We start from the raw sequence: 18,608 nt of genomic DNA, 5'->3' as shown, positions 1-18,608 counted from the left end.
ATTATTCACAAAAATTTAAACATCGATAACTCGCTCTGGAAAACGAAATTTTAAAAAATCCTTTCAATTCCATATTCTAACCTGGATGGGTTTTTTATTGATACCACTCAGAACTCTCTACGATATATCGATCGCTCAAAATTGATTGAACAATAAACCCATTTGAATATATAGTTCCTCCCCCCCTCAAGAGGGATCGGAACAAGAATTTCAAGCCGCAAAACCACTCGCTTTTTCGCTGCACTTCCTGTTTCGGCGTGACTAAAATTACTACTCCAATTTAGGCAAAAATTCCTGAAAATGTGAATCAAAATAACGCAAATCTGTCTAATATGAAAAAAAAAATTTAAACCACGACAACTCGCTCTAGAAAACGACCTTCAAAAAAACGTTCTCCATCTTTAAAGATAAAATTGATCCCGCTACCGGTAACCATTTTAACATATTTTAGCAAAATTCACGGAAATTTGGTCAAAAATACGGAAAATGTGAATAAAAACAACGGAATATCGTCTCCTATTCACAAAATTTTTAAAGCTGGATAACTCCCTGTAAACAGCAAAAACCAAAAAAATCTTTTTAATTCTATATTCTACGCTGGACGGGCTTTTCAATGATACCACTCACAACTTTCTACGATGAATATATCGATCGGTCAAAATTGATTGAACATAAAACCCATTTGAGTATATAGTTCCTCCTCCTCCTCTCCCCTCCCCCCCCCCCCAAGAGGGGTCGGAACAATAAATGCTCTCATGATTGGGTTCGAGACTACTCCGTGAAGGGAGCCATTTTTTGTTCGGTAGACCACCTCAAATTTTACTATTCGTCTACCATAGTCTCTCAAAATCCGATGTTGCCGAATTACCTTGTACGCTGACCTATGCTACCTAACCTCGCAGCTACCAGCTTATATTTGCTAGTCATTTACTAGCTCAGCTCAACAATTTCTTAATTGGATTTTTGTTCAATCGAATTGATAAAAACAATGTGCCATTAAAAACTTCTCAACTCAAGATAAGTACAATACAACGTTATACATGGAGCCATAAGGACATTTTACAGGTCATTTTTGATATATTTATTATACAGCAATTTAATCACTCAACAATGGTTAAGCGAGAACATTATTTTTCAAATACAGCGCATCAACAACCGATTCTCAGACGAATGATGCGCTGATTGTTCAATTAAAGATGATGATTTCGAGACAAACAATTTGGTTGAGAAGCGACTGTACTTTGAAGAAGAACAATTGCTATTAGGTCAACACGAACATCACACGATGATACGAAGCAGAGTGAATGGAGAGGAACAACACAGTTGTTTATTTATATCATGTCTTTTCTTTTCCCAAACACCATATTATAATAAAAGGAGTAAATGCAAATGTACACAGAAGAGCATTTTTAAATATTCATAACACATTTAACTCAATAATATATCAAGGCCACCATCAACTTGCAGTCAAATCAAAATCAAGGTTTTCACATCCGAACAAGAATGAGTAGTTAGCGTGTTATACTTTCCCCACGACAGCCAAAGGCGCATATTATGAAGGATGATACACTTATGATGAACAAACCTCACGGAAAATCAAATGGAGATAATGAGGAGCAGCCTAAGGATAAGGAAGGGGGATTGATGGGTCAGACAGCAGCCAGGGCAAAGTCAAAAGTGATCTAGGTTTTAAATTGAGGTCAGTGATATCAGTTGAACAGCGAACATGGATGCAGATCAATGAAATTTGTTTCAATGTAGTTCGCTTTTGGAGACATGGCTATAAGTGATCATTTAGTTCACACACAACGGAAAAGTGAGGGGGAAAGTTGAATGTTCACGGGGAAGTTGATTGTTCAGAGCTTGGCGAGGAGGTTGTTGATCTTGTTCCTGGTCTCCTGTTTCTTCTGATCCAGAGTCTCCTCCTGTCGCTTGAATGCCTCGTGAGTCACAGTCTGGTTTACCACCTTCACCCCATTAGTGACTACCTCCCCCACATGTGAGAAATACACATTGTGCAAACGCTGCAGCTCATTCACCTGGAAGTACAACACTTTTTGATACCTCATTATTTCATCATACTGAAGTCGAAAACTTTACGAAACTGTCGTATTTTGCGGAGAAAACTGAGACCGAACTGATGTTTTACCACGCTGCAACAGACTAAAATGGCAAAAGTGCCCACAGCCTATAGTGTTGACCAAGAAGTTGAGTAGAAATTTGCCAGTATTTCTTGTAAATTAACTTTCGCAACAATTAAATTAAAATTATAACCATGCGGTTAAATATACGTGCAACAAAACAAAACACCCAATCATTGACATGTTAGTTGTCATCGGTAAAGCTCTTCATAACGTTCCTCAAAAACAAACAGTTCCTCATGTAAAAAACTTCTCGAAAACGACAGCTATTTTTCAATATACTGATACAAGAGATACAAGAGAATAATCTTTTTTAGTGTTTTTTTGTGATCCACGCAGTTGTACCAACTATATAAACTGTGATTTGTACTAGAACTCCAAAGAGTTAAGCTAGTCAAAAATTTGGGCTTCTATGGGGTTTTATTGCTCGAAAATAAATACCTTATTTGAATCCTTCTCAGAAGATAGAAAAGAAAATACCTTTTATGACGCTGCATTAGTATTTCCAATGTTTTCGAGGTATTTGGAGACAACTGAATTGGGTATAAAAAACTGGAGACCCTATTTTGACGAATTCATAGTTAGAATTGGTTGTTTTTCTTTTCTAAAATAGGTCTTCTTCCAATGGCTTCTCACTACAAACCCTATATTTGTTTGCGGAATTTTGTTTTTGCAAAAGATTGATTTTTTAAGTCCATTCTTCTTCAAGGTTATCGAATAAAATAATAAAACAACATCAAACCAGTTGGTCAAGTAAATAACCCAGAAGATCATCTGATGAACGCACAGAACCGAATTGTGAGCTTCAGAGCAGAGATAACAAAAGCATAGTTGGCATAATGCCGCCAGTACGTAATTGATCCTTTCAAAATTGAGCGAATTCTAAAAGGACCTGAACGGCTGATTGGCATAGGAAAGTGAAAGTCAAAACTGAAACCAGCAGCCAAAGGTCTCTTAGTGAATAGCAAGCTTGCAGCCAATGACAATCCTGACTATTGTCAATTTGAAAAGAAAACAAACTAAGAGCAAAAAGTTACGTCGGCAAAAATTGGAGGACAAGTTTAGGCAGTATAAGGCAGAAAGAGCTGACCGTAAAACTTTTGGAAGCAGCGGGAACTAAGCAAATTTTACAACAAACTAGTCATTTAAAATCAATTGTCCTGTAAGACCAACAATCCATTAACCTTGACTCCTCAAATGTCTAGCACAAGACAGTGAGACTTGAAGAAAGTTCTACGCAGCAAACTCATCACCAAGCCAATGAGCAACCAGAAGTAGGTGGAGTATCAATGGTTCAGTGACATGTAATAATTCTGACTCCCCATATACTAGCACCCCAATAGCGGCAGCTATGAGACCCAAAGAAGGTTCTACGCAGAGAACTGATCAACTCTGACTCAACTTCAAACACACGAATACAAGCATCTCAGACCTGACGACTGTTCTACACAGCAAACTAATCATCAAAAAGAACGAGCAACCAAAGTTAAACGAGAGCAACAAAGTTCCAGCGACAACTATCAAAAAGACACAAAACTTGAAGCCAACCAAAATTTCTACCTGAACTTTAAGAGCAGGCAACCACGCGCTTGTCAGTTACCGTTAAAATTCAGTGAAGCGAAAAAAGATTTTGAATGATTCCAAGGAGAAGAATGTTCAGGCCATTTAAATGCTTTTTTTCGATTTGTTGGATGGTGATTTCTCACTACGAGTCATATATTCTTTTAGGATTTTTTTTCCAACAGACTTATTTCTAAAATCCATTCGTCTTCAAGCTTATCGAACTAAAAATGTGAAACAATGATCATACCAGGTGGTAAAGTGAAAAACATAGGGGACCATTTGATGGACGCACACGATAAAATTGTGATCTTCAGACGAATAATAGAACAGTTGCCAAGTGCCGCCAATACGTGATTGATCTTTTCCGAAATTTAGCAAGTTCTAAATTGATCTCAACAGCTGATTGACAAAGAAAAGACCAAGTCAAAACTTAAACGAACAGGAAAATGTGTAATAGTAAAGAGCAAGGTAGAAGCCAATGACGATCCTGACTATTGTCAATTTGAAAAGAAAATAAACGAAAATAAAAGAAAAGGAAATAAAAGAGTAAGAAGTTTATATTCCTTTCTACGTTCAAAACCGTAACTGAAAATCATATAGCAGCTACTAACAGCGTGAAAAGTATACAACGAAAAACTTCACGGTCTTATAATGACATTGCAGCCCCAAGCATCTCAGTCAACAATGCACATAAAACCAGTTGAAAACCATTGCTCTAGTGTGAAAGGCATGAAGGAACGACGAAAAATTATTCTGGTAAATTAATTAATGAAGATTGGGGCAATAAAGATCTTTTCCACTGTCGACCCAGACACATCTATGTCCGAGTTTCGAAAGTGAAAGAATTTCCTTCAACAACCTGCACTTTTTGAAGAGGTTCACTTTCTTCAAAAATGCCAGCTCCAATCGCAAAAGATTAGTTCCTCGTAAACAATTACAACGGTTTTGAAAAAATTGCCGCTAGCAAGCGTGCTTTGTATCAGCCAAAATATGCAGTGGATCTTGACAAGCTAAAAACTGCACGCTGCTTTTAAACAGTTAACAATCAACGGCGCAAGCTGCTATCCCAGTCGTGACCCAGTTCAGTAGTTTATGTAACATTCAATACTCAGCGTTGACTCGGCGGAATAATGTTTCAACAAAGCGATGATCTCATAGTAGTGCTTTGAATTCTTGCAAAACGAAATTATAGTCAACCAAAGCTCTGAAACGGGCCGTGGTATTACCGGCACCTGAATTTTACCCTCATTATTCTAGTCATCAACCAAAAATTATGTAAAACATCAACAACTATGTATCTGCAGACTCTTCGATAAAATTTACCTGAATAGCAAGCAAAAAAAGGTTAATTTTGCATGTTTTCAATGAACTCAACTCAACGATGCAGCTAACGACGGTCCTGACTACTGTCAATTTAGAAAACTCTAGGAGTAGGACGTTTAGTTTCCTCTCTATATTCAACACTTACCGAAAACCTTATTGCTGATATTAGTACAAAGATTAATCTACAATCTAATAGTTCAGAGGCTACCGCGGACATTGCTACCCCGAGACCCTCACTCAAGAATGCGAATAAAACGAGTGCGAAAGTATTGCGGTAGTTTGGAAGGCAAGAAGGAACAACGAAAAATTATCTCGTGGATGAATGGAGATTGGTGTAATAAAGAGCTAATCAATTGTTGATAAGGTTGATCCACGTCTTTCACAAGGTTGATCTTCCACAAGTTTCCAAAAACGAGAACTTCCTTGGACCATCTACTCTCAAAAATTCGAAACGCATACGAAAAGATAAGTATGACAGTTTGAACGATCTGTCATGCGTTCAGGGATCGCACAACAGTAAATTTGTCACAAACTTTAAGCAAATATTTTTCGGTTACAACAAGGAATAAGCCTTATGCAATGTTTGTGCTTGCTCTGTTATCCAGATTAGTGAGCTAAGCTGCGCTAAAAGTATATTGTTCAAACTAATTCATAATCCCTGGAAAGTTAAGAACAGCAAACGAAATGTAGAGGCGCTAACTTGCACAGAGCAAGATAATGTGTCTACAATAGAAACGCAAAATGAAAACCTTACATCATCTTTTGAAAGTCATAGCAACCCCGAGAAATCGCAAAACTATGTCTCCAAAAACAAATAACCGGTTTCTAAAAACATGGAAATTTTGATGAAATTTCAAAGGAGCTGGTCAAGCGAGTCAACATAGGAACAACTCGTCTACAATCTTCTGATTTCATAACGCAATTCTGCTGAAAAACAAAACAGCGGTTCCTCAGATTCTGTTGGAGCACAGGACTGCCAAAACCATGCCCTAGAAGTTAATACTGCAATAAACGAAAAAAAAAATTGGAGAACAAGTTTTGCCAGTATAAAACAAAAAAGAGCTGAAGATAAATTTTATGGAAGCAGCGAGAACTAAGGAAAGTTTTTTGCAACAAACTAATCGTTAACATGATGATTAACCAAAAGTAAGTGAGACCAACAACCGTCCTGTGACGTCTATTATCCTTGAATTCTCAAATAATAGCACACTAATACCGGCAGCTATGAGAACTGAAGAAAGTTCTAAGCAGAGAACTGATCCCCAAGACCATGAGCAAAAATGAGAGGAACAAAAAGGAAATGAAAGATAGATCAATGAAGATTGGTGCAATATCTTTTCCACTGCTCATATCGTTGGTCCAGAGCCACCCTCAAGGTTTGGACGATGAAAAAACTTCCTTTGCATTTATGAGGTCCACAAACGAAAAAATGCCAGCTCGCGTCACAAGGTTAGTTCCTCGTAAACAAAAGCAACGGTTATCACAAAATAGCTGCTTCACTAGTTTGGAGGGCATGAAGGAACAAGGAGAAAATTATCTTGTGAATTAATGAAGATTGGTTGATCCACCTTTGTCTTCCACAAGGTTCTTAAAACGAGAGAACTTCCTTGGACCATCTGCTCTCAAAAATTCGAAACGGATATGAAAAGATAAGTATGACAGTTTGAACGATCTGTCTTATGCGTTCAGTGACCGTAAGGAACACCATTACTTATGCACAACATTAAATTTGTCGCGAACTCTGAGACAAACATTAAGCAAATATTTCTCGGTTACAAGCAATAAACCTTAAGCAAGGTTTGTGTTTGCTCTGTTATCCAGATAATTGAGCTAAGCTGCGCTAAAATCATATTTCGCAAATTGTACCTCATAAACCCTGAAAGTTAAGAACAGCAAACCAAATGTAGAGGCGCTCACTTGTACAGAGCAAGACAATGTGTCTACAATAGAAACGCAAAATGAAAATCTTACATCAACTTTTGAAAGTCATAGCAATCCCAAGAAATTGCAAAACTATGTCTCCAAAAACGAATAACCGGTTTCTAAAAACTTTGATAAATTTCAAAGGAGCTGGTCAACCGAATCAACATTGGAACTCTTTTACATTGCAGCAATGAGATCTGAAGAAAGTTCTAAGCAGAGAACTAATACACAAGACCATGAGCAACAATGGGAAGACCAACAAGTGAATTAAAAGGTGGATCAATTAAAAAAGGTTCAATAGAGATTTTCTCCACTGATGGTATCGTTCATCCAGCGCCATCTTCTGCAAAGTTTGGAAAGTGAAAGAACTTCTTTCGGCCATATGCCCTCAAAAAATTTGTGGACGCGATTCTTGAAAAAAAGGTGCATGTATGAGGTCAACAAATAAAAATATTTTCCTGAAAAAGGCCAGCTGAAAAAGGTTAATTACTCGTAAACATACAACGGCTATCACAAAATAGCCGCTCCAAATGAGCTAATGGAATAAATCAATAAGCTCATTAATGTTAGGATGGGCTGTGAAAAAGCAAAACAAAATGCCGTGAAATACGAAACTTTTCCAAGATCTGCAAGCCCGCCTTGTATCGGTCAAAACATTCAGTGCAACTTGACAAGCTAAGAAAATGCACGCTGCTTTAGAACAGTTATCAATCAGCGGCCAGTATAATACAAAAGAAATGAAGGTAAATCTTACAGAAGCAGCGAGAACAAAGGAAAGTTCATTGCAATAAACTAATCGTTAAAACAATGATCAACCAAAAGTAAGTGAGACCAAAAACCATACTGTGACGCCTATTATCCTTGAATTCTCAAATATTAGCCCCCATTACCGGAAGCAATGAGAACTAAAGAAAGTTCTAAGCAGAGAACTAATCCCCAAGACCATGAGCAACAATGAGAGGAACAAAAAGTGAATTAAAAGGTGGATCAAAGAACATTGGTGTAATATGTTTTCCACTGTTCATATCGTTGATCCAGAGCCATTTTCTTCAGGGTTTGGACAGTGAAAGAACTTCCTTCGACCATCTGCCCTCAAAAATTTGACGAGATTCTTGAAAGAAGGTGAATGTATGAGGTCCACAAACGAAAAAATGTCAGCTCGCGTCACAAGGTTAGTTCCTCGTAAACGAAAGCAACGGTTATCACAAAACAGCTGCTTCCACTGAGCTAATGGAACAAATCGAGGAGCTCATTAATGTTAAGATGGGCTATAAAAAAGAAGCGAAACTATGCCGTGAATTACGAGACATTGTCAAGATCTGCAAGCCTGACTGTATCAGCCAAAAAATGAAGTGGATCTTGACATGCTAAAAAAACGCAAGCTGCTTTAGAACAGTTATCAATCAACTGCGCAAGCTGCTATTTCAGTCGTGACCAAGTTCAGTAAATTATGTATCATTCAATACTCGGCGGAAGAAGGTTGACCCGGCGGAAGAAGGTTGGTTTCTACAAAGTGATGATCTCACAGCAGAGTGCTTTGAATTCTTGCAAAATGAAATAATAGTCACCCAATGCTCTGAAACGTGCCGTGGTATTACCGGCACCTCAAATTTAACTCTCCTTATTGTAGTCACCAAACAAAAATTATGTAAAACATCAGCTATGTATCTGCAGAAGTTCGATAAAATTTACCTGAATAGCAAGCATCAAAAGTTTAATTTTGCATGTTTTCTTTGGTCTGACTCAAGGATGAAGCCAGCGACGGTCCTCACCCCCGTCAATCTCAAAAACACTAAAGGACAATTAGTTCAGCACGTTGATAAGGTTGATCCACGTTCATCTTCCTCAAGGTTAGTAGTAAAATGAGATCTTCCTTGGACCATCTGCTCTCAAAAAGTCGAAACGGATATCAAAAGATAAGTATGACAGTTTGAACGATCTGTCTTTTGCGTTCACGGCTCGTAAGGAATTGTTTAGTTACGCAAAACATTAAATTTGCCATGAACTTTCGGTTGCAACAAGCAATAAGCTGTATGCAATGTTTGTGTTTGCTCTGTTCTCCAGATTAATGAGCTACGCTGCGCTAAAATTATTTTCTCCATAGTGTAATTCATAGACCCTGGAAAGTAAAGAACAGCAAACCAAATGTAGAGGCTCTCAATTGTGCAGAGCAGGAAAATGTGTCTACAAAAGAGACGCATAATGAAAATCTTACGTCACCTTTCGAAAGTCATAGCAATTCCGCGAAATTGCAAAACTGTCTCCAAAAACGAATAACCGGTTTCTAAAAACTTTGATAAAATTTCAAAGGAGCTGGTCAACCGAGTCAACATTGGAACTCTTTTACATTGCAGCAATGAGATCTGAAGAAAGTTCTAAGCAGAGAACTAATACACAAGACCATGAGCAACAATGGGAAGACCAACAAGTGAATTAAAAGGTGGATCAATTAAAAAAGGTTCAACAGAGATTTTCTCCACTGATGGTATCGTTCATCCAGTGCCATCTTCTGCAAAGTTTGGAAAGTGGAAGAACTTCTTTCGGCCATCTGCCCTCAAAAAAATTGTGGACGCGATTCTTGAAAAAAAAGGTGCATGTATGAGGTCAACAAATAAAAATATTTTCCTGAAAAAGGCCAGCTCGAGTCATAAGGTTAGTTCCTCGTAAACATACAACGGCTATCACAAAATAGCCGCTCCAAATGAGCTAATGGAATAAATCAATAAGCTCATTAATGTTAGGATGGGCTGTGAAAAAGCAAAACAAAATGCCGTGAAATACGAGACTTTTTCAAGATCTGCAAGCCTGCCTTGTATCGGTCAAAACATTCAGTGCACCTTGACAAGCTAAGAAAATGCACGCTGCTTTAGAACAGTTATCAATCAGCGGCGCAAGCTGCTATCCCAGCCGTAACCTAGTTCAGTAGTTTCTGTATCATTCAATACTCAGCGTTGACTCAGCGGAAGAATGTTTCTACAAAGTGATGATCTCATAGTAGTGTTTGAATTCTTGCAAAACGAAATTATAGTCAATCAAAGCTCTGAAACGGGCCGTGGTATTACCGGCACCTGAACTTTACCCTCATTATTCTAGTCATCAACCAAAAATTATGTAAAACATCAACAACTATGCATCTGCAGAAGTCTCTTCGATAAAATTTACCTGAACAGCAGGCATCAAAAGGTTAATTTTGCATGTTTTCATTGATCTCAACTGAAAGATGCAGCTAACGACGGACCTGACTACTGTCAATTCAAAAAACAGTAAGAGCAGGACGTTTAGTTTCCTCTCTACGTTCAACAATGTTACCGGAAACCATTTTGCTGATATTAGTGCCAGAAAACTCTACAACCTAATAGTTCAGAGGCTACACCGAGGAACTCACCCAACAATGCAAATAATACCAGTTGGGAAGCATTGCACTAGTTTGGAAGGCATAAAGGAACAAGGAGAAAATTATCTGGTGGATTAATGGAGATTGGTGTATTAACGACCCAATCAATTGTTGATAAGGTTGATCCACGTCAATCTTCCACAAGGTTCGTAAACCAGAGAGCTTACTTGGACCATCTGCTCTCAAATTTGAAACGGATATCAAAAGATAAGTATGACAGTTTGAACGATGTCTTATGCGTTCACGGATCGTAAGGAATTATTTACTTATGCGCAGCATTAAATTTGCCGCGAACTCTGAGACAAATTTTAAAAAAATGTTTTTCGGTTACAACAAGCACTAAGCTTAATGCAATGTTTGTGTTTGCTCTGTTATGCAAATTAATGAGCTAAGCTGCACTAAAATTATATTTTTCAAAGTGTAATTCATAAAACCTGGAATCATTCATAGACAAAAAAGGGGAAACCAGATTTACAAAATAAAAATTCGACAAGTTTGGTTTCAGAGCAATATAAATCTCAATTTAATCAAAAACCTTCTGATAGTTTTGGGGCGACGCCTATTTGTCTGAGATTAACGATAATCGAATTTGAAAACGAGCTGAAAATCTACAGCAAAAGTCACAGAGCACTTAAACTCAATTCAGCATTGCACCCAACCAAAACGTTACTAGACAATACCGTTTGGTTTCGAATGAAAAACACAATGGAGAAATAGAGGCTAACAGTTCAACCCATCGCTACTGATACCGCGTATAAATTATCTATAGTTTCTTTATGCCCTAAAAGTCAACATATTTCCAATTTCAGAAAAATCAATCTAAGTTAGGCAAATACTTTCTCTACTTTCTGAAGAGTAATTAGTTGTCGCTTCTCGGCTTCAAAAAGAAAATTATAGCTTCAAGTTGAAAAAACGTAATCTAAGTTTTAAGTGAAACGAATATATCAGCTGATTATTTACTTATATAATCAAAGTGAAACCAAATTAAATCACGCATGAATTACTTTTTAGTTTGAGCTCAAAACTATTCAAGCAGACAATTGCGTGAAAAGATTTCTGGTAGCCAACGATTGGCGTAAGATTTTAGCAATTAGCGTGATGCCAACCACTTTAATGTTAGCTCATTTGGTAAAAAAAAAGCACATCGAACGCCACACGTAGGTGAAGAAAAAGAATACAATTACATCAAAAGCAATCTTGTCAATATGCTACGGTTTACATGAGTCAGATTGTAGAAAAACATGTAGACCAACAACACAGTGCACCGAGGTAGAGCGATGATCGCCACACCTCAAAGCGTGTAATTTGTCAAAAATAAGGCGCCGATCTATCTGCTAACCGTAAAGCATATCATACCTTCTCGCTGACATCCGGTGAATCCTCCTTGACGCTCTTTCCAACCTGCTCCACTTGGCCCTTCACCTCTTTCAGTTCAGCCTCGACTGCCTTTCGGGTGTTGTTCAACGCATCCTGATCCTTCGTCTTCCTGAAAGTGGCAACTGCCTCTTCCAACTTGTGACAGAGTGCCTCGCGGCGGTTCTCCAGCGCAAAGATCTGCTCAACCGCACCAGCAACTCTCATCTTGGCTTCTGCCATGTTGTCAATCGAGATTGAGAAGTCCAGTCGGACGAAGAGGATGACGGACAGGAATACAATCATGAGACCAGTTATGATCATCAGAGGTTCTCGTAGCAAAAACACCGGGTTGAACGAATATGTCAACTCGAAGTCTTGGATATGATCTTCTACCAGGTTGCTCTTTCCCAAGCTTACAACCGGTCGCCCAGAAAAGTCAAGGAAGGTGTAATGGAGAGAGTCTTCCAGGCGATCATAGGAGTAGGGCACATTGACTTTAATATCAGAGGCGCCCTCAGGAAGCACAATTCTGATCTCGGCTCTGTCAATAGACATATCATCAAACACGTGGTCAACGAATCGCATTTTGAGCATATACTTGGAACCTCGACTGAAGAGGTATTGGAAGCTAGGAAGGTTATATCCCAGGAGGTAATGGGTCTCCCATCCACCAAAGAGAGGATAGCGAGGTCTGATCTCCAGTTCAACAGAGTCGAGCAGTTCCATCATGTTGCTGGTTGAAATGTTTCCAATTTCGTCCCTATAGTAGACATTCTTGGCACCAGCAGGCAACACGGTCTTGTATGATTTGACAGAGGGTACTCCATCATATGATCTGAGGTACATGTAGTCAAATCGTGAGAATGAACCCTTCAGTTTGGCACCAGAGTGTTGAAGTTTGATTGCCTCTTCGATCGCAATATTTCCACCCCAGTGTGACACCTCAACCCACCTAAACACAATTACAACTTATAGCCAGTCTCAAAACTTTGAACACAACAATTGCGATTCCTGACGTCACACTAACTAAAAACCATAAAATCAGTCACTCGTCCTGTACATAGTAATCCTATACTGCGCAAACAATGCTAGTCACGATTATTTCAAACCTCTAACATTCACGAGGGTATATTTGTCTGACGTTCGAATCAGACTTCTGCAAATCGAAGTGGCAAAACCATTCCGTTACAGAATAGGTTTACGGAAAAGTAGAGCATGTCACAAAGTTGAAATAGGCGAACGTTCCACTATTCAGTGAGTAGAAATTTAAACGTAGAAGAGCAGATGAAATGGAGGCACAGGAATACATGTCGCCATTCAAATGACCACATCGATGAGCATTTGAATTTTTTGGTTTATTTCAAACGTTTGAGTAATTCAACAAAAACTAGCAGGCCCGCGAGAGCTTCAGAGAAGCCGTTTAAAAGGTTCGCAGGGGAATCAAATCATCAATCGGTAATCTAGTAATCGATTTAGCGCTATATAAGTCACCATAAGTGGGGAAACAGAGCTTTCATTTAACGATGAACGTCAACCAATAAAAGATAGAGGAAGAAAAAGGAAAGAAACAGCAAAAAGAAATAAACACCGAAAGATAACGAGAAGAAATAGAACAAAGAAAAGAGAAAACGAGAAGAGAGAGAAAAAAACGAGAGAACGAGTCAGTAAAGGATCAAGTGAGAAAAAGCAAACAAAAAACAATCAGCGAGATAAAACAAGAAAAACGAGCTAAAAAAGACCAGAAAAAAAAGAAAAAAGAAGAACAATGAATATCAGAAAGTATGAAGAAAAAAATAGTAAGAAATGCGAAAAAAGGACAACGCTTACGCGAGACTGAGATAAAAATGACAAAAAAAGAAGGAAAAGCTGAGAAAGAACAAAGACAAAAAAGATGGACCTAAAACATAGACCTAGAGAGAGAGAGAGAGAGAGAGAGCGAAAGAAAAAAACAGATAAACAGAAAAAGCGAAAAGAAATGGAGAAAAGAAAGAAAAAAAGTGAAAAAAAGAGATGAAAGAAGGAGAAAACACGAGAAAAAAGGGAGAAAAGAAGGGGAAAATTAAAGAGATAAACGAACAACAGGAAAGAGAAAAGAAAGAAGGACACAAAAGAAAAAGAACAGGAAGCGAAGAAAGAGAGAGGGGGTAAAAAAGAGAGAGCAAAAAGTTAAATAAAAGGGACGGCCGGAAAGAGAAAAGAAACAGTGACAAAAGAAAGAAAGACAGAAAGGAAAGAGAGAAAAGAAAGAGAGAACGAGAAAATATAAAACGAGAAAAAAAACAGGAAAAGAAAGAGAAAGAAAAAAACGAGAATCAGAAAAGGAGAGGAAAAAAAGAAAGACAGGAAGGAGAGAAAAGGAAGTCAGACAAGAAAGAAGAAAAGAAAAAAGCAGAGAAAGAAGGAAGAGAAAAATAGAGAGATAGATAGGTAAAGAGAGATAGAGAGAGAGAGGAGAGAAAAGAAAGCGAAACAAGAAAGACAGCGACGGAAAAGAAACAGAGAAGAAAGAGAGAAAAGAAAAAAGGAAAGAAAGAGAAATGAAAGATAGAAAAGAGAAAAACGAAAGATGGGAAATAAAAACAAAGAAAAACTAAAGAGAAGAGAGAGAAAACAAAAGAAAAGAAAGAAGAGAAAAAGATAGAGAGAGAGAAAGCGAGAAGCAAAACAGAAGACACAGAAGAAAGAGAGATAAGACAGAACAGAAAGACAGAAGAGAACGAAAGACAGAGAAAAAGAATGAGAAAAAGATGCAGAAAGAGGAGAGAAAAGAAAGTCAGATAAGAAGAAAAAGAAAAGGAAGAGAAAGATAAAATGCAAGAAACATAACCAAATAACGTCGGACGAACTGCTCTCACATGTCCTGCGAGCAGTTGGCCTCGTTAGTAGCGAGCCACGGTTTGGTGACGCTGGCTTCAATTTTTAAGAACTGCCCTTCACAACATAAGTATAAGACTCCAAAACAGTTTCTGCGAATCTTGTACTTGGAGAATACTTAGCTGAAAGGTTCTAAGAGAACTTAATGCCCGGTGGGCGGTACCTGTGAATCTCCCTTTTGAGGACAAAAATTACAATAGATCAGATGAAAAATTGGTCAAACAATCGCATATAAAAGGACCAGCAGGATAATATAATTGCTAAAAATTTTGTTTGAGAGCAATTAAAAAACATACCCGGCAGATTGCCGGAAAATAGCCACCGTTGATTCCAATAAGCATGATTGGGATTGAACGAATAGAATATATTGAAAAAAAAAGATTTTTGTACAAAAATATTTTTTAAGTCCGAATTATTTTGATGGCATTTCGTAGTTGAACATACTTCTGTTTCATAGAGAGAGGCTACAGGGGCTACTATCAACACCAATAAGCATTAGAGGTGGTAACTAAGACTTATAGGAACGACGTTCAAATAGCGGGCATCTAAAATTGGGCTTTATGGGTTTATCCCGTTTCTATTTCTGACTTCAATTTTTTATACCGACTCTGTTCATTTTGAATTGCTTTGCTTAGCAACTGCTGTTCAAATTCACTTTTAGCAGAATGAGAGAAGAGAGGAACTAGCCTAGAGAAGTCAAAAAGATTTCACGCAAAATGTCGAAAAAGCGGCAAAATGGTAAAGCAAAAAAAAGTTTGACGAAGTAAAAAAAAAATACGAGCGCAATAATAGCCGGCTGAGAAGATGAGGGCGGCTTTTAAAAAAGAAAACAAAGAGAAAAGAAAGATAGGAAAGCCCAAAAACAATAGAAAGAGAGTAAAGAGAAGAAGGATAGAAAACAATGAGAGAAAAAATAAAGAAAAGAGAAAAGAGAAAAGAAGGCAAGAAGAACGGAAAAGGAAGACAAAAAAGAGATAAAAAGAGAGAAAAGAAAGAGATAAGACAGAGAAACAGAAGACAGGATAGATAGAAGAAAGATAGAGAGAGGAGAGAAAACAAAGCGAAAAAAGAAAGACAACAACAGAAAAAAAACAGATAAGAAAGAGAGAAAAGAAAGACAGAAGAGAACGAAAGACAGAGAAAAAGAATGAGAAAAAGAGATGCAGAAAGACATATGGAAAGAGATATAGGAAGGGAGAAAAGAAAGACAGAAAAGAAAGAAGAGAAAACGAGAGAAAGACAATTAAAAAACGAGATAAAAAGAGAAAAGACGGAGAGAAACGAACGACAGCAAAGAAGAGAGAGAAAGAAGGAGAGGAAAAAAGGAATAAGGAGAACAAAAGAGGACAAAAGTTAAGAAATAAAGAACTGAAAAAGAAAAACATTCTCCCAATTTTTTATCCCCGAATTTATGCATCTTGCCCCGAGCCCACTCGGGCTCGAACCCATGCACCTCGCTTAACAACCTCAGCTCTTATCCTTTACGCTAACGCTTATTGCTTGTGTCTCTTGCCTTTTGTTCATCAGCAAATTTTCGGTCAATGGCTTTTACGGCTTGTTTCTTTTTGCTATGCGGCATGCTTAATGCGCACAAAAACATGTGCACAAAAACATGGTGATATAGCATTCGAGTTAGAATTATTATATAGATAGATGGATGCAACATTTCCAGCATTATTAATTATATACGTTAATTATTACTTTTTATTACTCTCAATAATATCGACCAATAACCTTGTCAATTGAGTAATTGTGAGGAAGGGAGAGTTATTCTCAGCATGGACACTGACATCGACCACGCTGTTCGCGGGAACGTTCTCAAACGGTCCATACTCAATCTCCTTGTCAGCCACTTGACTTGGCTCCAGTTTAGTGTACGACACTATTTTAGTGCTGGCGACCTTGAACACTGTCGATTGGACCCTGGACTTGTAAGGGGAGAAGTATCGCACGTTCTGAGTAGTGGTGATGAGCTGTGACTCGGACTGTTTGATCTCCTTAGGGAAGGGCACAAGCAGACCACGGTACACTTCGTAAACCACAACCTAAATAAGAATTAATTTCGCTAATGCGACCACAAATAACGAGGTCCTGGGTCCTTCTGTTTCAAAATGCCCATATAGTTCAACACTTCAAATTAGGAAGCAACAATTTACTTCATTAACTCATTGTTACAGACCAAATATGAGATAATTATAATTATAATAATTTGTAACAGAAATCTGATAATTATTGTTGAACTATTTTCTTCTCAAGCTATAATGATTTCTCAGTTTCCCAGAGTCTTGAAAACCGTAGGAATGGTTTCCTGATAAGATATGCTAGAATGTAGCCGTAAGACAAATATCCGACCATTCAAAACTGATCAAAATACAAATACAGCATTTAAAATGATACCTTGACTCGTCCGGAGCTAGCACAAGCTTTCGGAAGAGCGACTTTGTGGAATACATTAGCACCCTCTTTCATCTGGCTCACATCCAGAGCATCCGAGTCCAGTCCGTCGTCAGACACGCTCAAAAAGGACAACTTCTCAACCATTCTTGGTTCAGTGCTCAAATACACGTGGCTTGCAGATGTTCCTCCAACATTTTCTAACTCCAATTTGGTTGTGATTTTGGTGAGATGAGTTGATATGTCGACAGTTCGAGCGGAGGACACGATTTCGAATTGAAGCGGTACAGCTTCCACGCTGCTACCCAAAATCGAAACAGCCAGAACGACAAACGAAGCCAAGACTAACCGGCAAACGGTCATACTTCTGAAACGTAATAAGATTAAAAGAAAACTCCAAGAATAAAATTTTTGCCTGTATCTATTTTTACTGAAAATAAAATTCAACTAAATTTTTCAATTGTTGGTAATAAATAGAAAGACGGAAACGGAGATCATGACAACTTTGCGAACGAACACTTTTATGCGAATACCAGAGAACAAACATGCTGAAATGTTGGCAAGACGAATCAGTTTACATTCATCACGAATACACTATTGTCCACATCAAAATTAATCAAACTTCAGTTCACCTTTAATCTTGACCTTCAAACTTTCTGCACATTTTTATGCACTGCTAGTGTCAAATGTGAAAATACGAACAGGTATGGCGCAAAAATTTACCAGTTCCAAAATGTGACCCTCAGATCTACAGCTACTATATCTTCAGCCTCTGATACAAGTAGTAGACATAGCTGTGTGGTAACTACTACGGGGGGGGGGGGGGGGGGGGGGGGGAGGCATTTCGACTTTTCGTTTGAAAATTCACTCTTCCGAAAAAATGTGGAATTGTTCTAAGGGTTATGGGTCGAGAAAAAACCTTTTCTGGGGAGGAAAAAAATATCGGCTGTTTGTCCAAACGACCCGTTGAAAAATCATTCCGATTTTGTTCTTCGCTTGAGCAAATAATGTCCCCTTTTATGCATGGCTATTGCTGAGGGCGGTTTGTAGTGGGTTGTTTATATAGTGTGACGGTTATTCAGGGCCCAGCAAGAAGCGGTGAAAGCAACTTGAATGGGCACAAATGAGCACATATTTACACATCACAAAATGGGACCGGGTTTTAGAGAAACATTTTCATGCAAATGTACACAACTCTGCTAAAAACAATGCTTAAAACAAAAACGAATCTAGATTTTTGGGGGGTCTATATTTGCAGAGCATAAACTTGAGTTTAGAGGAGATAAAAAGTATATGGAAAAAGAGTCGCGTAGGTTTAAATACTTGATTTTTCAAGCGCTTTTTGCCTATTTGCTCTCCAGAAATCAGTTTTCTCTCCAAATTAGAGTTCATCGTTCATTTTTTTCTATTTCTTAATAGTTTTTTTTCTTTATTCTTCCATTTTAACTCTATTGGTCTTCTATTAACCTCTTTCTTCCGTCTCTACCTTTTACCAATCACAGCACCAACCTAAATTAAACCATTCAAAATGATTCGAACTCTCGAACAAGAAAAACGGGATCTTTTCTGTTTTTGCCCCCCCCCCCCCAGTCCTATATAACCAGTCTGTTTGCACACCCCAAATATGTACTTTTTGTCCT

At 38.0% G+C, this 18,608-nt stretch overlaps 1 protein-coding gene across 1 annotated transcript; it reads right to left on the bottom strand.

Annotated features, from left to right (window-relative positions):
- Positions 1-991: 991 nt before the first annotated feature.
- Positions 992-17,364, bottom strand: LOC142339020 (dolichyl-diphosphooligosaccharide--protein glycosyltransferase subunit 1-like). Its single transcript, XM_075388636.1, has 4 exons — positions 16,972-17,364; positions 16,309-16,619; positions 11,701-12,652; positions 992-2,039 (listed from the first exon to the last, which is right to left on the bottom strand). Exons 1-4 carry the CDS (start codon positions 17,329-17,331, stop codon positions 1,857-1,859), a joined length of 1,806 nt encoding a protein of 601 aa, XP_075244751.1. The 5' UTR covers positions 17,332-17,364; the 3' UTR covers positions 992-1,856.
- Between the last annotated feature and the right edge of the window lie 1,244 nt (positions 17,365-18,608).

This window comes from Convolutriloba macropyga, chromosome 5 (assembly GCF_964194025.1).
Source record: "Convolutriloba macropyga chromosome 5, txConMacr16.3, whole genome shotgun sequence".
Lineage (NCBI taxonomy): Eukaryota > Metazoa > Xenacoelomorpha > Acoela > Convolutidae > Convolutriloba > Convolutriloba macropyga.
Note: the sequence above shows the minus strand (reverse complement) of the source record. Positions and strands in the feature narration are given on the sequence as shown.